The sequence below is a fragment of the Aulonocara sp. 'chitande type north' Nkhata Bay genome, linkage group LG6 (genome assembly GCF_057382095.1).
Source record: "Aulonocara sp. 'chitande type north' Nkhata Bay isolate Kocher_YH1m ecotype deep benthic linkage group LG6, A_spYH_male_GT1.1, whole genome shotgun sequence".
In the NCBI taxonomy this organism is placed as follows: Eukaryota; Metazoa; Chordata; class Actinopteri; order Cichliformes; family Cichlidae; genus Aulonocara; species Aulonocara sp. 'chitande type north' Nkhata Bay.
In genome coordinates this window covers 41,033,358-41,056,237 of record NC_141349.1, presented here as the reverse complement: position 1 = coordinate 41,056,237, position 22,880 = coordinate 41,033,358, and the positions used below count along the sequence as shown (strand labels likewise).

The 22,880-nt window shown below is 42.0% G+C and overlaps 3 protein-coding genes across 7 annotated transcripts in view; 1 reads left to right on the top strand and 2 right to left on the bottom strand.

The window, feature by feature from the left end:
• ppp1r27b (protein phosphatase 1, regulatory subunit 27b) overlaps nucleotides 1–652 on the bottom strand; it is a 1,489-nt gene extending 837 nt beyond the window's left edge. Inside the window, exons 1-2 of the mRNA XM_086297711.1 lie at nucleotides 267–652; nucleotides 14–164 (exon numbers count right to left, since the gene is read on the bottom strand). Coding sequence (XP_086153837.1) covers nucleotides 14–164; nucleotides 267–492 — 377 coding nt within the window. The 5' untranslated portion in view covers nucleotides 493–652. The remainder of the gene's footprint in view (nucleotides 1–13; nucleotides 165–266) is intronic.
• LOC147328541 (excitatory amino acid transporter 3-like) overlaps nucleotides 1–14,477 on the top strand; it is a 20,622-nt gene extending 6,145 nt beyond the window's left edge. For 2 of the 5 annotated variants that reach the window (XR_015129965.1, XR_015129964.1), the window contains exons 5-6: nucleotides 11,602–11,727; nucleotides 11,827–14,477. Coding sequence is in view for 1 of the 5 variants with exons in the window: in XM_086296983.1 (XP_086153109.1) it covers nucleotides 11,602–11,659 (58 nt within the window). In the remaining 4 variants the exon portion in view is untranslated. Of the gene's footprint in view, nucleotides 1–11,601 lie in introns of all 5 variants that reach the window. The other 3 variants (XR_015129962.1, XM_086296983.1, XR_015129963.1) reach the window with 2 other exon arrangements.
• On the bottom strand, nucleotides 3,100–19,297 carry p4hb (prolyl 4-hydroxylase, beta polypeptide). The gene is made up of 11 exons (XM_086296982.1): nucleotides 18,951–19,297; nucleotides 16,254–16,460; nucleotides 12,534–12,667; nucleotides 12,221–12,358; nucleotides 9,570–9,674; nucleotides 9,341–9,466; nucleotides 8,524–8,724; nucleotides 8,134–8,254; nucleotides 6,829–7,010; nucleotides 5,581–5,694; nucleotides 3,100–4,649 (listed from the first exon to the last, which is right to left on the bottom strand). The coding sequence occupies exons 1-11, from the start codon at nucleotides 19,087–19,089 to the stop codon at nucleotides 4,578–4,580; spliced, it is 1,539 nt and encodes a 512-aa protein (XP_086153108.1). The 5' UTR covers nucleotides 19,090–19,297; the 3' UTR covers nucleotides 3,100–4,577.
• Nucleotides 19,298–22,880: the final 3,583 nt, after the last annotated feature.

Genomic DNA, 22,880 nt, shown 5'->3' with positions numbered 1-22,880 from the left:
TCTCGAGGCTCACCGTGCGATGTCTGGGAAGCCATCACTGCAGGCCATGTGCAGAGGGGTCCATCCCTCCTCGTCTCTCTGGTGGATATCTGCTCCATACTGGACCAGGAGCTTCACACACTCCAGGTTCCCAGACAGGACGGCCTCGTGGATTGCAGCCATGCCTGCTCAGAGAGGAAAGCAGGACACAGTTAGCGCACTGAATAAAGTCTGAGAAGAAACATTTCTACTAGTGTAACTGAGCCTTTCACTTGCGTGGCTCTCACCGGAGTGGTAAATGGTGTCGAGCGTCACTCTCTGGGCTCGGATGAAGCGTCCAATCCTTTCTAGCTCGCCCTGTCGCACATAGTCCTGGAAAAGGATGTCATTGGGGAAGTGGACACTTCGGATTGGCTTCAGAGAAGCAGCGCCTCTGCAGGTGATTGGGATGTCCTGGCTGCAAGGTTTGATTCCCAAGGTCTGGGATGCAGGGCAGTGATAGTATTTCATCATGGTCTCTGCAGAAGTTTTCAAATGCAGCAACTAGAAAAAGATCAGTCGGTCTGTTCTCAGTGTGGCTCTCTTGCTTTCTAGTGAAGAGTTCCTCTGAAGGCCCGGCCTCCCCGTGGGTCTTTTTATACTCTGTCGGGCTATTTTAGGATGCAACACCTCACAGATCCAGTGGCGAGATTTGGAAGATGAGTAGTCCCTCTGGCAGGCCGTCCCACTGGCCTGTCACAAGCTTCACGTCTCCAGACATTACAGCCAGTAACCCTTACCGCTGCTGTCACCCCCACATGCCCAGATGCTGTTCACTTAAAGATAGCGGTGACATCTTGCCAGCTGGGAGGGGGTGGGAGAAGATGGAGGCTTCTAGTAAACACCAGGCGGTGTTGGTGGGGGGGTCACAGAGGGGTAAGGTTGCTGGCATGTGGAGGCTGTTGACCAGTAACTGCCTGACACAAACAGTCAAGAAAGGACGACTGTCATCATGGTCATCATTATGTGTAACACAGGATGGGTAACTTCCAGATTACTGGGGTTTGCATCATCCTCTTTATCAGTAAGGCAGCACAGTCTTCCTCAGACTCCTTAAATGTGAAGATTTGCTTCATTTCACTTTAAGCTGTTTTTGTCTTTCGAGCTGTGCGATGCTAAAATACAGATGGATGAATTGCCTTGAAGTTTTGTTCAATGATAGTCTCCAGATGAAAAATGTAAACACATTTGTGAAGTCCTCTGACTCCGCCTCTTTTAAATTTGTTTTAAAAAAAAAATTTCTCATCAAGTTTGGTATTGAGCCTGTGGTGGCTCCTGGTATCATGTAGAGTGACAGGGAAACACTCGGTGCATTATGGGAAAGCCCCAGCAACCTTTACCTATTGTAGAACAACTAAGGGATGGTCACCTGATACAGCCTTAACTACAAGCTTGGTGAAAAAGGAAAGTTTTAAGCCAAATCTTAAAAGTACAGCCTGAAAACTGAAGGTGATACACTGATTATTTAAGACCTTGCATGCGAAGAGAAAGATTTTAAGTTCTGGTTTTAACAAGAAGCCAATGAAGAGAAGCTAATATGGGCAAAGTAAGTAATAATAAATAAGATGAAGTAAGCATCTCTGCTTAGACAGCCTCCCCTGTGACTTGAATAAATGATGGCGTGGATGAAAAGTGAATGCATGGAGAAATAAAGCAGAATTAAAAAAAAGGCTTTCTGCAATAAAGAAAAGTCTGATGTGAGCCTTTTTTCCCATCTGGCCCTCGCTCACTGACTGACTCATGGGCGTGTTACAGGATTCAGTGATTCATCATCAGATGGTGAGAATGAGACAGTGACTGCGTGCCTGATCATTTTTAACCACAAAAATTCCTCCTGGGGACTTTACATCAGCTAAACATGCACCGTCCTGTGTCCACAGCATAGTTTAATCAGTCATTTAAAAAGTTTAGAAACTGAACATCGACGAACAGGTCTGCGGCTCTCACCGAGGAGGGACAATCACACACTGGGTTTTTTTTTTATTGACTAGTTATTTGTTTAACCACTTAGTATGGAGCTTTGAGACCTTCACGGTGGAATAAGACAAACCAGGAGACAACCCAGCCTCTGGAGAATAATTAACCGAGCCACATTTTAGGACTGAGAAACTCCTCGCTCCAGTTTCGCAGGCCTCAGTTTGCTGACTGAAAGGCTGCACTGGGAGGGGCAGAGGGCTTGGACTGTTGACCCCACTGCTGACCTCCAGTATGCTGGCTACGTGCCGGAAAGCGGCACAAACACCAGTCAACGGGCACATTAGCAGCCCTGTGAGGCTGTACTGCATGTTCAGCTGATCTGTGAACACAAACAGCTGAAGACGTGCACACACGATGCATTTCGACTTTGCTGGGATTTAATTTTAACTTTAAATACCATAAACAATATGTAGGGTAGTTTTGATTTATTACAGCATTTCAATGAACTACACGTCTGTCTGTGCTATTGATGCGATTCCAGCATCCCAGTTTGGTCCAAAGTTACTTCAGTAATACCTGAAACAAAAAAAAAACAAAAATGCTGTTCACTGAAACCAAATCTATATTTTAGAAAAATAGAAACTGAAAAAATATTGTACTAAGAGGTTGAAAAAGTGTTATAGTTTTAGTCTCTGAGGACATTGACATTTTTGAGTGTTGGCTTTGAGACTGTGGCTTTATCAGGACTCTGCCTCCTTTAATAATTCATGTTTTAAACCTGTGACATAAAAGACTGAAAACACAAATCTGTAAAAGCTAAATCTACAGTTGTAACCTATAGATTCAACAAAAAGGAATTTTTGATCATTTTCTGCACTTATTAATATAACTACATTTATTATAGATCCTTCTGTCTTCCAGGTCTTTATTTTTGCTTCATTTCATTTTTAATAAATCCCATTTTGATTTTGAATACTCCATATGGGCTTAAATTTATAATCATTTACTTTTGACTACTTTTTTCCAGATTGAACATTATCTACCGTATACAGTTGGGGGAGTAGCTCTCATTTAGATCATGTTTGAAATAAATCGGTAGTGTGTAGTTTCAGTAACAAATAAAATACAAAAAAAAAAAAGGAAAAAAAAAACAAACATGAGGCATTTCATTTTTACATTTTTTTTAAAATTTATTTATTGGCCACCATTTCACATTTTCCACATTAATTTGGATATGATGGAATGCTTCGTTAGGATTCCCCCTCCCACACCACCATCGCTGTTCAGCTGACATCACCTCGCTCTACTCAAGCTTCCCCTCCCTGCCCCACACTCACTCACTCACTCGCGCGCGCGCGCGCACACACACACACACACACACACACACACACACACACACACACACACGCGCAAAGTAAGGGTGCTGCGTAGAGCCAAAAGGGATGCAGGAGGTACAGTATGGGTGGGGCTGTTCCAATTGTTCCCTCCCCGCTTCAGATATCAGACACGTCTCTCAGACCGACCCGACCAGTAAACTTAACCAATCTCTGTTTGCTGTAGTAAACACATGAATCTCTGATTAGGCATGAATGCAGTGCAACCCATCAGAATCCCCCATACTCCCACCCACCAGGTCTGAGAGCGTCCACACAGGCCAACTCTGCCCCAACCGGGCCAAACCGGCAACAGTTGGGCACAATGGTACATTATTTAAAAAAAGAAAAAGATGACAAGTCCTAAATAATATAAAAAAAAAAAAAAAAAAAAACTCAAAGTAAAAGCAATTAAATAAAATACGATTTCCCCAAAAAGTTAACTTTGTTCCTTTCAGAATAGTTAGTAGCCGCGCTGAAACGAGGAGACAGAACCGAAAGATTTGGGAATGAAGAAATGACAGACCCCCCCGAAAGAAAGAAAATAAATTGGTCTCGGCTACAGATGGGGGGCTCTTTGTGCTACACACCATGGGGGTTATTTTAGTGAAAACATCTACAGGATGGCCCCTTTTCCCCTGAGAGATCAGTCCTTACAAAACCGTCACACAAACCTGTGGTCCTATCACAGGGAGAAGAACACTGGCAGCAGCCCGCCCCCCCCTTACATACAAACATAGGTTACAACGCTCGATTTGCTGATACCCACACTGAACAAATGAACAGCAACGACTCTTTAAAAGGAGGGGGGCGTGTGGAAAAACAAACATTTTGAAAACTTGGATCTCAATGCCATTTTTTTTTTCTTTCTTACATTTGGTTCAAAATATACAAGGCAGACAGCTGATGTGGAGCTTTGCAGACAAGGCATTGAGGTCTCCCACAGGAAATGGTGCACTGTTCCACAGGGTCCCGCCAGGTGGGACAAGACCAGTCTGAGCCAGAGGTTTGGAGGTTGCAGATGTGACGAGCCGGGGAGGGGGTTAAAAAAAAGCAAGAAAAAAAAAAAAAAGCCCTGCCATGCCAATGATGGACTGACTAGCTGGCGGGCTGTTATCAGGCCAGCTTACTGACTGACTGAGAGGCAGTTAAAGGGGAATAATGAATGTTCACAGGACAGGGAAGGTCCACAAAGAAGTGAAGGTGGTGATGGTGACTGTTTGGGAGGGTTAGGGCGGGACTCTCCTCTCTCTCCGTTTCTGCCGACGTTTACAACTCATCGTGTCCGTCGTCGTCAGTGCCGTCCTCACTATCGGAGTCGTCCTCCACGTCTTCCAAGTCCTGCAGAGCAGAGAACAAGGGTTAGAGATTCAACAAAGTCCAATTTACTCTGTACCACAGATGGTTTATAGCTTAAATATAAACTGTCAACATAAACCACTCAACGACATTAAAGGAACACTTTAATTGAAAAATGCTGATATCTACTGATACAGTCAGAGTTAAAGTAAAACTTTGCTTATTGAGACAACTCAACAAATCCTGCTGCTGCGGCAAACTACCGAAAATAACCCCCGATGTCACCCTGAATCCCTTCATCACTAAACAAGACCTTGAGTCAACACCATCAGACACACAGCTCGCCATTTTGATGACATCTCTGCTTTACAGGGCATTTCTTCTGTCTAGTCTGAGGACAGGTGTGGTGAGGAGAGGTGTGGGATATGTGAAGATGCTAATGGTGACTGCTACGCTGCACGTGCTGCTTTTTTCCTGGAGGCTCAGCTCTCCAGGCGAAGCCCAGTGAACAGCGACAACAGCTGCAGGAGGCATTAAAGGACTGGGCTGCAATTAGACTTGTGTGAAGGGGGGGGCGTGGTGGCAACGGTGGAGTGGGAAGGTGTCAGGAGAAAGTCTCCCATGCTAACGTGCACGCCAGAGTGACACAGGGAAGTACGGTAGAGTATCTCTGCATACATCGAGTTTCAGAAACTTCACCAAAGTCTTTATTTTCTTCAAGTATTTGAATCCATAGATGTCGTAATTCTGGCTTTTATCCAGAAAATTTAAACATACATTTTGATCAGCTGCTTACATCTGGGCAAGAAAACAGCTTTGCCTCAAACCTGCACCCAGACATCAGATTATTTGGACATCTACATCCGTGAAAGCTCAAATGCGATACCGGCGAGCATCTAATCAATGAGGTTCAACGGTGACCGCAAGAGTGCCGTCTGTGCACTTCAGAGCACCTCTGTTCAGAGGATCTCACCTCAGGTTCCAGGTCATCGTCATCATCTCCTGCGGGGGCACCGCCTTCTTTGCCGCCACTCTCCAGGAACTTGGTGAAGCCCTCAAGTGTTCTCTCCCCGTTGTAGTCGATCACCTGCAGATGAGACGTCATTTCAGAAAGAAAACCAAGAAAGGAAGAGTCTCCTCTGACTGATGTGCATACTAATCCTCATCCAAAAGACTTATTTCCTTTTGGAAAACACTACAAATAAAATTGGAAATAAAATCTTGTACACTGAAAACATAAATTTGATATAAATTTGTTCAAAGTTAAAAACTTTTCCATATTTGTTTCTGAGAAATGCACACAAAGCATTTAATTGCAAACACTGAGTAGATTTGCTTATTTTATAATGTCCAAAGCTGCTCTATATGCAGGACAAAAGTAAAGACAGACGGTCAACTTTTGGAAAACCAGCAAATTTAATTTTAGCATTTTAAATCAGACATAATCATGTCTGTCATTGCAGCCACCTCCAGACTCCTCTGCATGCTTCCACTAATCAGTGTCACAGGCTAATCTGCAGACTTATTATGGGGTGACCCTGGTATATAGCACTCGTTTAAGATTCCTGAGAGAAAGTGGCACGAGCATGCCTGGCCAATAAAGCGCAAGGCATGTGCAGGCCATCTTAAAGTGAGTGAAGCCCTCGAGCAGGAATGCTCCAGAACCGCACACCAACAAAATGCTGCAGAAACTTTCAGGAGTGGGCTCATGTTTCTGCACAAGGTTAACGCTGCTAAATCAGGAGGCAGTAATAGCACTGAGGTGACCCCAATAGCAATGATTTCAGATTCCAAGAACTCAGCAAAGACATAAATAAGATTAGTGTGAGGGTGGAAATGGCTTCTCTCCGGCTCAGTGATCAGACAAGGGAGTTTCAGTCGTAACATGCCAACCGTTATTAAAACTGGTGTGGCGTTCGGGCCAGTGGGAATCATTTTCTAATGTTTATTAAAAAGTATCAGTATTAGTAGTCATTTGTTTTTAACTTGGATTCATCAGCTTTTTTTTTTTTTTAACCCAAATGTGAACAATCCAAATTCAACATTGTTCTGTACTCTGAAACTAATGACCGACAAATAGTCCAGTAGCTGTCCTGACCACAGTTTTACTGAGGTCACAGATCAAGGAAGGCCAGGTTTCATTTCCTTCTCTAAACTCAGAACGTCCACGTCAGCCATCTCCATCTTTTACATACAGTCTGTTAAAGCAGTCAGCACTCACCTTGCGCTCTTCTCCTGCAGGGAAGAACTTCAAAGTGGGGAAACTGTGGACTTTGACAGCCTCAATCTCATTGGCTGTGGAGTCCATTTTGGCTACAATAGTGTCGGCGCTGTCCTTGTACTTCTCTCCCAGCTTCTCCCAGATTGGAGCCAGCTGTTTGCAGTGTCCACACCATGGTGCATCTAAATCACCACAAAGATTATTCAAAGAAAACCAGAATTTTAATGGTGAATATTTTTTGATAAAAACAGCAACAACCATCAGCTCAGGGAAAACAATGTAACTTTTACAAAACTGGTTAAAAATGACACCCCAGGATGGAGTAAACAGCATCAGCACACTGATGCTTACCAGCTACGGTGGATATAAAGTAGCAGCTGATAAAATCCTTTCTGAAGCCACTGCAGGTTGTGTTTGAGTTGGGTTTGCGTGTCTGCAGCTATGTGCTGGAAGCCCGTCAATAGTGGATTCAATATCTAAGCTAACTTTAGCTAGTGTTGTTCACTGGGAGCAGAAAAGGCCCCGAGGTTACCTCTACCAGCCTGTGGACTGATTTTAAGGCCTTTCATCAAAGAGAGTCAAAGGAGGTTTAATTTTGTTAAAAGGTGTAAACTGCTCAGACACTAGCAGACATGTTTGCACTTATTTGTTTAGCATTTATTTGAAACCTCAAAATGTAATTCTATACTGCAGAAAGAAACTCTTTACTCAATATGCATGGAATGTTTTTCTTTTTATCTCAGTGAGTAAAATTCAGTTTGAAACGCTTTACAGTATAAAGCTAGAAACAAGTAACCACAGAGTGTGCATGCCATGTGCAGCCTCGGCTTCCTGACCTGGCTCTATCCTTTGGCTGGCTAGAAAACGCATCACCTGTCGGGGAATATGGGGCCTTTCCTGATGTTCATACCTCAACATAAACCAGATATGGAAAAAATGCTCCAAAAATAGTGCAAATCTGGACAAGGATCACTAACAAACAATCCTACAGCTAAATTTAACCAGAGCTTTTCAGCATCAAGTGTCTGGTAGCAAATTAATTTGCAGAGAGCGTGCATGAGTGAGCCTCGAGAATGAGCAGGTATCTGGCTTAGCTTGGGCAAAGCAAGACGATTTGAGTTTCAGACAAGGGGCTTTGCCAAAGCTCGCACCCAAGAGAGTGACTGCAAAAATACGCCATCGCCCCAACAGGTGAACACCCCCCCGACCTGCTTGCCCCACTTCTCATTTAAGGATATGGGAGATAAACACACTGCACCATAAAATAAAAAAGGTTGAAATGCAGAAAGAAAGGAAAGCTCTTACAGAATTCCACAAAGACGTTCTTCGAGGGATTGAAGGCGACCTCCTCAAAGTTTTTGCCGACCAAAACCTTGACAGGGTTTTTGTCCCAGTCTTTAGGGATGTCCTGGCTCATGAGGTGGGGCTGTGAGAAACAGACAATCACTTCTTTAAAAAGCGAACTGTGGTTTGGAGAGAGTATTTAAAGCACATTCCTACAGGCAAGGATCACACAGATACTTTATGGCATTAAGCAGATTAAGGCTGTAATTGCTTGTAAGATTCCAAAAAGATGTTTGCACTCTGGATGTGGTCATGCAATCGCCTTCACTATGTGATTTATGGAGACTATTAAGTCCAAAATTAACATTTCTTGTGGCCAGAATAAAGTCTATGTATAGCGGTGTCCCTCACCTTGAGTTTGCCCTCAGTGAACAGTTTGCAGAACTGAGTGATGCTTTCTGCAGTGATGGCGTCGCTCTCTGGCTTGTACTTGGTCATCTCGTCCTCCAGAGTGATGAGGCGGATGGCAGGGCACTCCTCTTTCTTCAGGCCGAAGAACTCCAAGATTCGCTGGTTGTCGTCAATGTCACTGTCGATGAAGATGAACAGGATCTGGACAGAAGAGAGGGCTGAGTCAGTGAATGATTTTACTCAAAATAGCCCTCCTGATGCGTGCGTCAGGGTGTATACAGGTACAAAGAGCCAAGTTTAAGAAGTGTGATTAAATGTTTGCCAACTCTGGATGTTTACTGGAGAAAAAACAAAAAACACCTTCAAAAAGAAACGTTTTTCACCATCTTTACCAACAACACATGTGTCTGCTTGGCTGAAAATACATTTTCAATAATGCGTTTTCCTTGAGGTCTCCATATAAAAAACACCCAAATAACACGTTCCTTCATTGCAGGTCACTGATGGCTGGCTCCCTTCTGCTGGACACCGAGTGCTGCACCTTATTTTCTAGCATGATGGAGAATACCCACTCTTCCGATTGAGTGATGTGTACCAACTCTCAAAATTGCTTGTCCACGTGATTAGAGATAACCTCTAACAGTTAGGTTGGCTAATATAGCCAGCCACCTATTGACATTTGTAAACACCTATAATGTCCTTTATGGGCAATAACTGCAGACTTTCTGGAAAACCCCGCATCTCAATCCCAAAAGAAAAACCACACTGCTCTCTTGATGGTACAATTTTGCACTTTACAGTGACAGCTTTGCCGTACCTGACCCTTGAATCCCTCTGCGGCCTTCTTAAACTGGTCCATTTTGTCCTGGAAGTCTGAGGCAGCTTTGGGCAGGAACATGAGGATGTGGGACTTGATTTCTCCGCCGAAGATTTTAGGGGCAGTCTGGAGAAAACAGTTTGACACGTGAGGAAAACATCTGGAGTGCGGACAGCATTATGGTGTGAGAAAAAGGGATCTAAATGCTGTGAGCAGCCCCATCGATTACCTGCTCGGTGAACTCAATGACCAGGGGCAGCTGGTTGGCCTTGACAAAGGACTGAAGCGCTTCTTTGGTCAGCTCACCATCGAAGGTATTGCGTCCCTCATCAAACTGCAAAGGAAACATAGAAACATTATAGTTGCAAATATTACCCACCTGGTGTCACATCTAGTCTGCCTGTGAACACCGGACATAGATTTCCCAGACAGAGCACTTTAAAGTCGCCCGGTAACCCCCAGCAGACCGAAGAGACTTTTATCGGTTGTTAAGAATAGCAGTGGTGCAGCTGTGCCAGGCAGCTCTTACTGGCACAATAGCAGAGAGGAAATTTGGCCTGTGGCGTACTGCCAGCCTGAATGGCACTGAAACTTAAGCTCCAAAATCCTCGGTCAAATAAACAAGTGAAAGACTCCCAGCTGTTTATTAAAACAGAGCCCCTGCTTTGGGAGCGTTTGCTTAAGAGCTGCACACATGTCCGCGATGTTTGTGCCAGTATAAAGTTACCAACAGGTTTCAGAGGCCAGAAAATGGCACGAGGAGGACTAAGCACTTGTACATGTGCCAGATCACCCAACACCCTAAGGGCCGAACACTTATGTTGTGAAGTTGCTTCATGCTGCAGCAACAAGGACTGCATGAAATTGTTTTTTTTATTACAGATCACCTCCCAACTATCAAACACAAGGACAGAGCTGCCTGTTATTAATTTATTAAATACACACCGATGTCAGAAATAGGCCAGTAGCTGTCCTGCAGTGCGTGGACACACACATGCGGTGTCACAGTTTAAGGTTAGGTTTGAAAATACAGTTATTGTGTTTGCAAGATTACTTTCCATCTATCAAGATAGATAATGCCGCTTTCCTGTCTCTGCTGACAGCATAAAGCTATGAAAAACTCAACATGCCATTGGTTTAGAAACCTGAAGCTTCAGATAATGTTTCCAACAACATTAAAACTGAAGCGTTCTAGTCAATTAGTAACACTTTGCTCCGAGTGTTCATATTTTTTTAGAGGTGGCTCTAAATACTGACAAACTGGCAGCACTCGCCGGGCAAAATGTTCGACACCAGCCAAATCCCCCCCCCCTTTATGCCATTAAAAAAAACAAACAAACAAACAAAAAAAAAAAAAACAGTGGTACACTTAAAAATAATCACCCTTGATGCGGTTTAAAGTTTTGGGTGCGATCACTACGATTAACCGGTGTGATTAAGCTGCCTGCTCGACCTCAACTCGATTATTCTGTCATCAAACCGGATCTCTGCACCTTGTTTGTGTTAACATTGTTTGCTGTGCTGCAGCAGTTTAAGTTTATGCTTTACTTCTTCTCTGTTACATTTGGCACTTGTTAGCATGCATCTGTGCACGTGTGTTGTACCATCACAATTTACAGATGCAGCTATCTAACAGAGCTTCCTAGTGTCAGCTGTTTGTCATTTCAGCCGCCTTTGGCTCCAAAAAACGAACATGGCAGCAACCACTGCACCAAGGGTTAGTCCAGAAACCAACGCAAGGCATCACAGCAGCTTTTAAATTTGAGTCGAGCTTCCAGGATTTGCTCATAGTTCAGATTTTGCTGTGTGAAAATGTTTCGGTTTCTTGAGTTTCACTGTTGATCATTGCTCAGGGGAAAAACTCATGTAGACACCAAAACATCTGAATAAACACGTTCAACAAAGTGACCAGGCAGGAGGTGCTGGCACATTTTACCAAACTGACAACCACTAAAACGATATGAACTACAGTATTTTAGCTTTAGGTACACATTACTGTTTCAGTTTTTTCTAAACTCTAGTTTGTTTTTATTTTAGTGAAAATGTTTTCAAACCCATTTTTTTAAATCAAGTAATCTGCCATTGTTTTTACATGTTCTTTAAATTTGAGCTCTTTTGAATTTATGTAACTGACATGATTTTGAGGTTAACATTGACATCATGTGAACACGCTTGGCCAATAAAACATCCACAGACTTTCCGTAACTGATATTTGCATTGTAATTGATATTGTAAATTTTCAGCGGTTTTCATTTCCATAGGTTCCTCGTGTTACATGGTTGCCAACGCACCACTTCTGAAAGATCCTCTGGACTTTGACTCAATCTGATGAATCAACAGGCTGAAGATAACAAACTGATCTCTGACCAACTGCACATGAGATGGCTGTAGTTAATGACCTCTTGTGTAAATTATAGTGAGTTTTATTACCTATACAGGCTTATAGGAAGGCATTCAAATTACATGCATTCATCCTCTGCCTTTAGCCAACGGGAGCTGCTTGGAGGACAGACAGTAACCTAACAACATGCACGGCAGTGAGGGCGAGCAAAGTGCACGTCTTAAACGTTCAAGTAGCTCAAACGAGCCAAGTTTAGCACCGGAGAGCGGATACTGTGGGTTCAACAGCATCAAATTACAGAGGTGTGGATCAGAGACACAGCTGTGGCGTCTTCTGCAGCTCCACTGTAAATACTCACACATGGAAGTGCGTTTCACAGGCACAAACAACATATTTACAATGTATTCCGATTACACCTCAGACTGAGTAACAGCTTTAGATGAAATCAGTAAGAGAACTATGTCTTCCTGATGTCCTGTGAACACAGTTTGTCCACATGTTTGTGTACAAACAGATGCAAGAGAATATTTGAGAGTCACCTTCTTGAAGAGGACAACGCTGTCCTTGGACACTTCAAACTTGGAGTAAATGGCATCGCTGGAGGTCTTGGCGAAGGGAATGTCATCTATGGCCTGAGCTGCTTTTTCATAGGCCTGGGCACCAGCAGACTCTGCATCCTAAAAGACAAACAGCAATCCTCTGATTGAAACTTGCAGTAGCTTCAACCTCTGCTTTGATTGCAACACGACAATATATGTATATTTTTAAAGGAAAGGCAGGAATTAGGACTAATCTTCTGCTTTTAGAGATGATACCGTAAACACATTTCAGTTATAGAGATCCGAATCGCACCTTGAAGAATCCGATGACTGCCACCTCATTATCAGCGATCAGAGACTCTGCGTCGGTGACCTCATTCAGGGTGGCGACGGCGGGCCCTGTGCGCTTCTTCAGCCAGTTGACGATGTCATCCGCCTGCCTGCCAGCTGAAACAAAACAGTAATTCAGGCTTTTTAGTTTGGATTTCAATAGAAATAGCTGATCTTGAGTGGGGGGAAAAAATGGGTACATGAATATTAATTTGAAAAACATCTATGTGCCTGCCTCTTCTTTGCCCACCTAATTGAACCCGAGCTACGAGTCAGAGCAGTGCTAAATTTCATTACATTTAGATGAGCTGTTAGAATATTGTTGAAAGCAGTTTTGTAAGAGCCAAACCGTTACCCAAACACAGTCTAACTTTAACCAGCAACAGTCTTAAACAAAATGAAGCCAACACCAGTGCTAAATACCATCAGTTCCTCGACTGGCCATTAAAGGCTCCATTAATTCCCATAAACGTCCAACTTCACAATACACAAAAAAGGCCCGTCAGTAAAGTTTCAGAAATTTACATTTTCATAAATCTTACATGACACAAATTACCTGGGATCTGTGTCTGTGCAGCGCACCTGTACGTTTTTATGAAGGCAGCTTGTCAACAATGAACACTAGCATCAGCTGATTACGTGGCACTCTACCATCTCAACCAAGCATGATTATAAATAAAAATAATATACCAGCAAACAAAATACCAACTTTACATTGCATGCATGTTTTTGTATTGGGGACATAACCTACAGTCTGTGTATAAAAACACGTGCATATTTTATTTAATTTGTCCTTTTTGACCTGAATTTGTTTTCGTTACAGCAAACCACTCACGTCATCAAGAGTTTTAAGAAAGGTGCAATTGCATGCTGAACAGGGACAATCACATTTTTAAAGAGTTTATTCTCACAATCACCTCTGTATCCCCAAAAACATTAGTAACACTATGCCTAAAAATTCAGTGCACCAATTAGTTTTAAGTACAAAACTATTTAAAAAGCACCAATGGATCAGGCAGACCTTGAAATTTTTGGGGGGCGTGAGATTGAAGTGAATTTGCACAGCACTTCCTGTGGTCACACGTAACACACGGAGGCAACCGACTCACTTTATGGGTGTGAACATTTAAGCGCCTTTGCCAGTTAAAATTTTTGCACTTCTGCAATTTCTGAAACCTAACTGCTCTTTACAACTTCAACTCAGGCTCAGTCGTTTCCCCTTTCATATTCAAGTACCTCAGCAGTTTAATCACCACACAATGATTGAAAAATATAAAACTGTACGCCACATTTGTGAGGCCGTTAAAACATGTTTACTTTCTGTGGGTTTTACTTAAACTGGACTTAAAAGAGGCTGGACCTGTGATGCAACAGCAGTTTCACTATGAAAACGATGAGGCGATTCAGCACGTAGTCTTTATGCAGCACTTTGAGGTTTCAGGCAGTGCGTGGGAGGCGGCTTTTTTTTTTTTTAAAGTCAGAGTAGTCGTTTCCACAAAAGCACTTCCCAACCTGCTCTCTTCTCCTCCAGCTGAAAACTGAGTCAGGCCAGCAGAGGAGACGTGAAGAAATGCACATACCTCGACCACGTCCCAGAGGCAGCGTGAGGGGAACGTGCGGAGCAAGGCCCGCCCACTGCCCGTCTAATGCAGCCGATTGGCTGGCTCATGTTTAGGCTGCTGTGCAGATCATATTACTTAGGAGTCACTCGGGCCCGGCTTCAGCAATTTAATCTAAACCCCTAACCCTGTAATAACATCATTTTTATGACATAATAGTCAGTCACTATGCTCAGACAGAACTTAAGCTTGCATCATTTCAGAGGCAAGACCAATTCATCAAAGAGCATTGAAGGAGAAAAGTCACAAAGCAGCAATGCACCATCAGCTCAGTATTTTAGCACCAGCTGAGAAACATGATGAATGATGCTAAAATAAATACTATAAAAGTAGATGTGTAGATGTGATTCTTGCTAAAGCTAAAAAATAAATAAATAAAGTGAAAGTCAACAGTTTCTAAAACTACTACAAGCTACTTTCAGGTGCTCCCTTATTCACAGGAGATCGTCACAGCGGGTAACTCTGCACGTTTGACAGATTTTTACACCGGTGCCCTTCCTGAAGCAACCCCCAGGGGATTGGTGTCTCCTCCCAATACTACAAAGACAAGTATTGTAGATGTGTAACACAGGATAAACTTCAGATTTCTCATCAGTTATTCCCAAAGTGTGTAGTTCATATAAATCTCATCATGAGGCAGAAATTAAACTAAAGGATGAACGTTTAGGATATCAGTTTGTGTTGTGCTGTTTCTATTATACTGCATGTAAAACAGGTCGGTGGAATGAACCAAATATTCATACCAATTTATCTTCTTCACATTTAATTAAAGTGTTCAATTATATATTTATGTTTTTTCTGGTTGTTGACACTTCAGAAAAACTAAAAACAATTGAAATAATAAATCTCTCCACATGAAACTATGATACGACCATCTGGTTTAACCACAGGATGATTAAAATTTACTTTAAGAGTCCTGCAGCTTGCCATCCTTTATGAGTCAGCTACTGTTAATTAAAGCTGATGTTTCTGCTTAAATATGAAAAATGATCATGTGATGGATGAATCAGGAAGGACATTGTGTAACTGATAAGACTCGATCAGGAAGCTGACGTGGAAGCTGGACCTATGCAAGTAGTTGACTAGATGACTAAACGTTACTGCACTCACTACACTTAAATTATTCTTGTTTTATAAACAGCATGGATGTAGACTTCTTTCTACGAGGGCTCTGGTGATCCTACTCCAGAAATGTTTTAATCCACCGTTCTGTTTTATATTAGGCCGTTTGCGTATTTTGATTTGGCAGGAATCCTGCTCGTGTGTGTATACGACACCTGTTCACAGCAATGAAACTTCCTAATTATTTAACAAATTTTGGCTTTTATTAGCTTGTTTATGCAACATTTCTACTCTTGTACAAAAGATCTGAGCCTTCCTTGTGTCTGTGTTTTGGTTTAACTTTTAGAAATAATGTTCTTCTGATGTTATCAAGTCTGAAAACAAGGATAGGCTACATTTAGCATGGGGGCCACAAACAAGAATACCTGTAAACCCCCAGAAACAGTCACTTATAACTTAATTGGCTTTGACCTCTGAAAAAGTCCCAATGCTGGAGCTTCTGTTCCTTTATGTTTGTCATCCTGCTAGAACAGAGTCAGTACAGACACTGATAACCAAAGCAGATTCATGACGGTCATCGAGTACAGACTCACTGCTGAAGGAAACGAGATGCTTTCTCGTTTTAATAATCATTTATGCTCGCTGTTATAGTGCGAGTAGCCGCTGCAGTATGCTCCTTAATGACACGTGTCACCCCCAAGGTAATATGTCCCTTGGTATAGTCTGAATCTCTGAACTTTAGTACAGATATAATTTAGAAATGGACACAATCACCTCTGTCTTTAATCCAGCTGCAGTGGCACAAAATGCCAAGTTACAAAGGTCGAGAGGGCCACGACCAGCTGAAACGGCAGCTTGACAGCGTGTGTATGTGAATAACTCAGTGTTAACCGTTTAAATGCTTCCACCCCCTCCCCTCACTCCTATTTTAATTACTTGGAAATCAGCAGCCAGAAACAACTATGGTCCACCCCAATTTTTAAACTAAAACTTATGAATGAAACGCATCCATCCCCACTCACCTGAGTACTCTTTGGGAGATTCCTTGTCTCCACCCTTGAAGAACTTTATGGTGGGGTATCCCCGGACGCCGTACTCTTGGGCGAGTTCTGTTTCCTCTGTGGCGTCCACTTTAGCCAGGCGGATGTCTGAACTCTCTGCCTTCAGCATGCCAGCAGCCTTGGCATACTCTGGAGCCAGGGCCTTGCAGTGACCGCACCATGGGGCATCTGAGGAAACCACACAGAGAAAGGTTTGTATTGCTACCGAGAATGATATCAGATCATAATGGTGGAAAACAAAAATGTGACAAAGAACAAAAGACCACATGAGAATTTGTATTAATCAGCAAATTAAAAAGCTACATTCATCCAAACTATCCATCGGCCATTTCCGCATCACCTTCTGTCCTTGGGGATGATTGATAAGATTTAATTTGTAGTCAGTTCTGATTATAGGTTCAGTTCTTTAGAGAATATTTTACTGACAGGCGTCAGTAAAATATTCTCTAAATATAAATATTCTCTGTGATGAAAACTATGTAGAGACTGTAGAAAGTCTATTGAAATAGGACTTGGATGTTCAAAAGCTCAACTGCAATGAGCCTGATGTCTTTTTGCAAAATTGTTGCTGTCAGAAAACGACAGCAGCACTGATGAAAGTGCTCGAGTGCCTGGAGGCATTCGATCCTGATTGATAGGACACTCCAAAGTGGTTCTGAATTTCCATCCCCATTTCATCTCTTGGATCCAGCTTCACAAATTTGTACAATTTGATTTTTGCTCAAGGATGGTGTGTGAGTGGGATTAAAGTATTTGAGTCTCCCTTTGCTTGGCACAATGGGATAATAAAGAGGTTTTCCTAAACAATCAATTCTGTTTATCATCATTTAAACAAAAAAACAAACATGGCCAATATAGTGTCCTGTTATTCTATAGTGAAAATATCTGAATGTTTTAGAGCAACTTAAAGTGAAATTAGCAGCTTTCTTAAAGGATGCTTGTACTTTTGATGTACAAGCATCAAAAGCACCTTAAGGATCCATAATATATCTGTATGTGGATAAGGAGGGTAGGTTGGTGGTTCAATCCCTGACTCCTTCAGTCTGTATATTAAACATCCTTAGACAAGATACAGAAATCAGAGTTAAGACGGTGTGAGAGTGCCTGACTTAGTGTGGCTCATAGTAAAAAATACTTTGAATGCCCAATTAGAAGGCACCATTGAAATATCACTAATTTACCAAAATAAAAAATAATGAAACTGGGAGAGGTGTGTGTGTGTGTGGGGGGGGGGGGGGGGGGGGGGGGGGGGAGGGGGGGGGGGGTTATTGCAAGAGAAAAACCTTTTCCAATATTAAAGTTGCACATTTAAATGTTTCCAGGATTAAAATAATAATAATAACAACTTGAAGACTAAGATCAGATAATCTTAGATTATAAAGACAATTTTGCTGAAGAACAAAACCTTGTGTGTGCCTCTCTCCTCTTGTTTCACGTTCAGTCGCGAAGTGTACTTATACACTTGGAACCGATAAACCTGCTTATCAGAAAGGCCACGTCAACTAATGACCTCATTTTTTAAAACGTATTGACAAAGAACTAAACTTCCTTGTACCACTCGGGTCATTACAAACACACACAGTTGAACTTTTGTAAAGTACACGTCAACCTAGCTCCATGCACGCAGAGATCCCGCCCAGCTGAGGAGGACGTGGGCAAACAAAGCCCTTCATCCCTCCCATCCCGAGAGCCGACTAGTCCAATCAGCTGTCACACACTTTGTGAAAGAGGTCAACAATCAGACAAAAGTGAAGCGGGACGGGCCTGCAAAGCCCAAACTAACCAGTTTAATAAGCCAATTCAATCGGGAAATGAATTATCAGGAGGTGCAAGAAAAGCGAAAGCTACCGCATGAAACCGCAACAGCCGATCGAAACCTATCTTGACCCATTTATCTGCTCTCCACCATCCCAGCTTTCCTGCATTTTACAATTTGGCGACTCAAATTAGGGGGAAATTTTGTATTAATAAAAAAAAACCACCTTATTAAAAAAAACTCGCTATATTTCCCCGATTATAAGATACGCTAAATACTCAGAACTAACACAGACTTCTCTAACTTCAGAGAAGACTCACTGCCTTTTGCTATGTGCACAGCAACTTCCTCAGACACCCCCAAAGGCCCAATTTGAGGCGTGCAAAAAACCCCTTTGTGGCCTTAATAATGCTCTTAAAGCAACAGATGTATCTTAAGTACGGCACTGCACAATTTCTATACAATTCACCAGAGATAAAGCTAATTTAAGGAAATACTATATTCGCACAGATGTTACAAACTGGTTGAGGTTTGCAGAAAATAAATCTGAGGGTCACAGCCAAGTTTTGCCTCCGCGGCAGAGTCCCATTACACTTCGGTGTTAGCTTGACTACTTTTACCATCACAGCGAGAAAACAGCCCGATGATCAAGGCTCTCTGTTTCATTAAAGGAATAACTACAGCAGCTCTGTAGCTCGGTGAATTACAGTCACGCATGAACGAAAAACCAAACCCAACGTCGGTGAGTTAGCTAACCAGCAGCAACTTATCTCAAGTGTCAAAGTTTAATGCTAACATTATGTCAGGCTTAACTCGGCTAGCTTAGCTCTGCACGAGCTGAGACCGCAGCGGGAGGCTTAGCTTGAGCTGGAGACCTTTTAAAAGCAGTCAGAATCACTTACAGAACTCAACCAGGATGTTGGGGTGAGCCTGGAGAGCCTCGTCGAAGTTACTCTTCTTCAGCACCAGGACATCTTCTTCCTCGGCTATCTCAGCGTTGATGGCCACAGCCAGTGTGCAGAAAATCAGAAACTTCAACATCGTCGCCGTCGAGTTTTCTTCCCTAAAATAGACGAAAGGTTCAGACGAGCTCGGCTACGGCTGTGGTGGAGGAACGGGTGTTAGTTTCAGGTCCGTTTCCCCTCGTTTAAGGTTGGGAGAGTAGCTGGTATTTTGTGTCTACCGCTACTAACGTGGCAGTGCACGCAGAAACCGGAGGGTCAGGCGTAGTGCGCATGCGCCTTTATGAGGCAGAAAGCAGTTCGTGTTGAATTGTGACTGGATCGCAGCGGGCTGCACCTGGAAGTGAAAGAGAGGCGCTCCCTGCACACATCAGTCCGCCGAGAGCAGGAAAACTGGATGGGAAGCTTTTAACTGCCCACACTTTTTAAACAGGGAAACAAACTCAACTATGTAATCATATTTTATAGATTTACTTTATTAGAGCACATTACAGCGCACGAACCACGAGTGCAATATGTGAAATACAGTATAGTGAAACATCGGAATTCACTGAATGCCTTTTCTTTTTTTCGGCTCTTGGCTGTGGGGTGAATATGAGTGTAAACTGATGCAACCAGCTGGGGGTTGGAAACTGGGTATTTGCAAAGAGGACAGAGCAAAGTCTGAATGACTAACGCTTATCTGCCACACTGATTTTTACATTAACACCCCCATTGCAGCCTGGTTTGACAACAGAACTGAACAAATAAACGGAACTTTCTGTACTCACTCTGGATAATCCCCAGAACGCTGTGTCAATAGTTGGTGAAAGGGAAATCTGGTGGGATGGTGCTACAGAAATCTTTGCAATACACATATTTTAAACCAAATAAAACCAAAACTGCTGCGATGGTGAGATACAGGCATACATGAGAACATTACTTGTGAAAATCAGTCATTTGAGAAAATTTTAGTGTATGTTTTACAACCTTCTTTACTAAGAAGTCAGGACACACTGTAAAATGTCAAGAAAAGTGCAATGTGATTATCTGTAAATTATCAAAAGCCCTTTAGTTGATTCAAACCAGATGAAAGACAATGTTTAAAGTGAGAAGTGTTCTTTTTTTCAAAAATCATGCTATTAAAAAAAAATCCAACAAAACATTTTAAATATGTTATGAGGCATGTTTACCACTGTGTTGCATCACTGCGTTCAGGAACGGATGGACATCAGTTCCTGGAGATTCGAAGCCAAATGTTTTCACATTTTTCAGGGCATCTTAATTCATATTTATTGCTCTATAGTTGCAAGCATGCAGTTTAAAACCCAGACACTCTCTTTTATTGAATATGTGCAGAATGAAGTTTTGCATTGTCTTCCTGAAAAGGTGTCATCTAGATGAATGCCATTATATGTGGTTGCAAAACCTGTATGTATTGTTCAGCAGATTTAGTGCCACGTGTACTAATGCATCCGCAGTCACAGATACTGGTTGTTGAACTGTGTGCTAGTAACAAGCTGGATAGTTTATCCAGCTTGTTACTATATATATATATATATGTCAGCTCATCTATATATATACTATATATAGATGAGCTGACATGAGCATTAAAAACAACCTACTGTAGAATAAAATATTAATATAATTATTGTGACAAAACAAAACTGGCTCAGAGGGTAAAGCATGCACCATTGAAAAGGGGAAGTAGGTAAAAAATAGAAGAAAAAAAAAGAAAATGACATAAAAATAACAGCCTAAAGATTGTAGAAATTTGTGTTCACTTTTTTTAAGTATTCATTTTGTAGTTTTAAATGAGTATTCCTGAAACACTGCTACGATTTCCACCGCAGAATAAAGTGTGTTTTCAGTGCAGTTCTGGCTGAGGGCCTGAACATCATGGCCAGTTAGAAAAGTTAACAGGGAATCTATACGAAATTGCCACAATAAACTGGTGAAATTGACATTACAAACCTTTTCCTGAAGTTTTTGTAAGTGCTCCCTGTTGGTAGTCAACATTGGAGTTACATGATTTTTGTCTTAGCAGCACAGATGAGTTCACTAGGAGGAAACATCTGCTTCAGACATTCATCTTTATGAGCTCCAAGCAGACATTTTGGGGATTCTTAAAAGAATATAATGGCCAGACTCCTTCAAGCTGACGGTTACTGCAACAGTTAAAACCAATAACCGCTGGTTACAACCAAGATTGCACATCGTGTCAAACCTTGATGGGCTACAGCAGCAGTAGACCACACCAGCTGCCACACATGTCAGCTAGGAACAAGAAACTGAGGCTAAAATTCACATGGGCTCAACAAAATTGCCAGACTGAAAAGACTTTGCTTGATCTGCTGACTTGCGATTTGGATGGTAGGGCCACATTTTTCATGTAAACAGCATGAACGGAGGGATCCATTCTGCCTTGTATCAATAGTTAGGGCTGAGTATTATTTAAACTCAACAGCGTTCCTGAGTATTGTTGCTCACCATGTCCATCGCTGCATCACCACAGTGTATTCATCTTCTGATGACTGCTTCCAGCACGATAACACACCATGTCACAAAGCTTAAACTTAAAGTGTCCCAACTTTTTTGGAAACAGTGTTGAATTTGCTAGTATCAGTAATTAATAACCATATTTTAAATATTGGCATTAACAGGATTATTTTTAAACTATCATTTCAACTTGGTGCTTTTTTAAACAAAGAGACAATGCTTGGTTAACTGGCAGAATTTAGACCTTTACTTGAGAAAGCCACTGAAAAACTGTGTTACTGCAGCTTGAGGCACAAACAACAAATGCTGCTGAGGACAAAGAGAAAGTTAAAAAGTTCAAGAATATACGCAGGACACTGTGGCATGTTTTTATCACAGAGAGCGAACTTCATCTGCAGGTCACTTCGAATATTTTACATAAACAGATATGTTCATGGCACCACAGGGTTTTTTGGATATACTATATGTTGCAGGTGTCTGTGCAGTATAATATATGAATGCTTCAGTGAGGAACGAGAAAAGCAGTTCAGCAGGTATAGTCGGTGCTTATGTTTGGAAACACAGCGGGGCAGGTTCGACTGGTGGAGGTTAAGAAAACATTTTAAAAAGAGGGTGCAGCCAATTCTGCTGAAACCATAACGCAAACAGTTAAAGATTAGGAAAAATAAATATGTGCACACAATCAAACAGGCAGCACGTGTAGTTTTCTTATTATAGGTCACCACTCGCTTGGTTAGACTCCCAGATTGCTAAAGCAATGACATAACTGTCACATCTTCTATCACAGTAGCTACAGGCACACGTTTATTTTATACAAAGCTGGTACTTATTTGAGGCCAAACTGAAATACATAACCCATTCAAATGCAGAATAAATGAACATCTGGTGGTGAGTAAGCACATAAAATGTAACAATGTGGAACATTATATCTAAATTATAGGGTCTTTCATAGCTCAGACTGTCTCTGATAGAGAAGAGTAAATTGGTAAACCACTCACAACTTCACAACTTCCACCAGTAAAGGATTTCATTAGGAAGTATCAGTGTTGTCGAAAAAAGACGTGATCCAGAAGTATTTAATGTCTGGGGACTCAAAAACACAAAGAGACTGGTGTTTAACCCCATAAACACCCTGAATTTTTCAAATGTTCACATTAAGAACACTCCCACATTTGTTCTGTAACAGGGCCTCAGCAGTAAGTCCCTAATAATCAACTTTGGCAGAAGTTTGAGATTAAAATAAGTAATCTTGTCCCCATCGCTGCGTTCGAGTGAGAGTTTTAAAACTGCTGCAAAAATAAATTTCATTCTAATTAAACAGAAGTGTATGTTTGACAGTAGATGTAATGGTTCTAACGGTGATTCAGTGATACTGACACATGCCACTGGTCC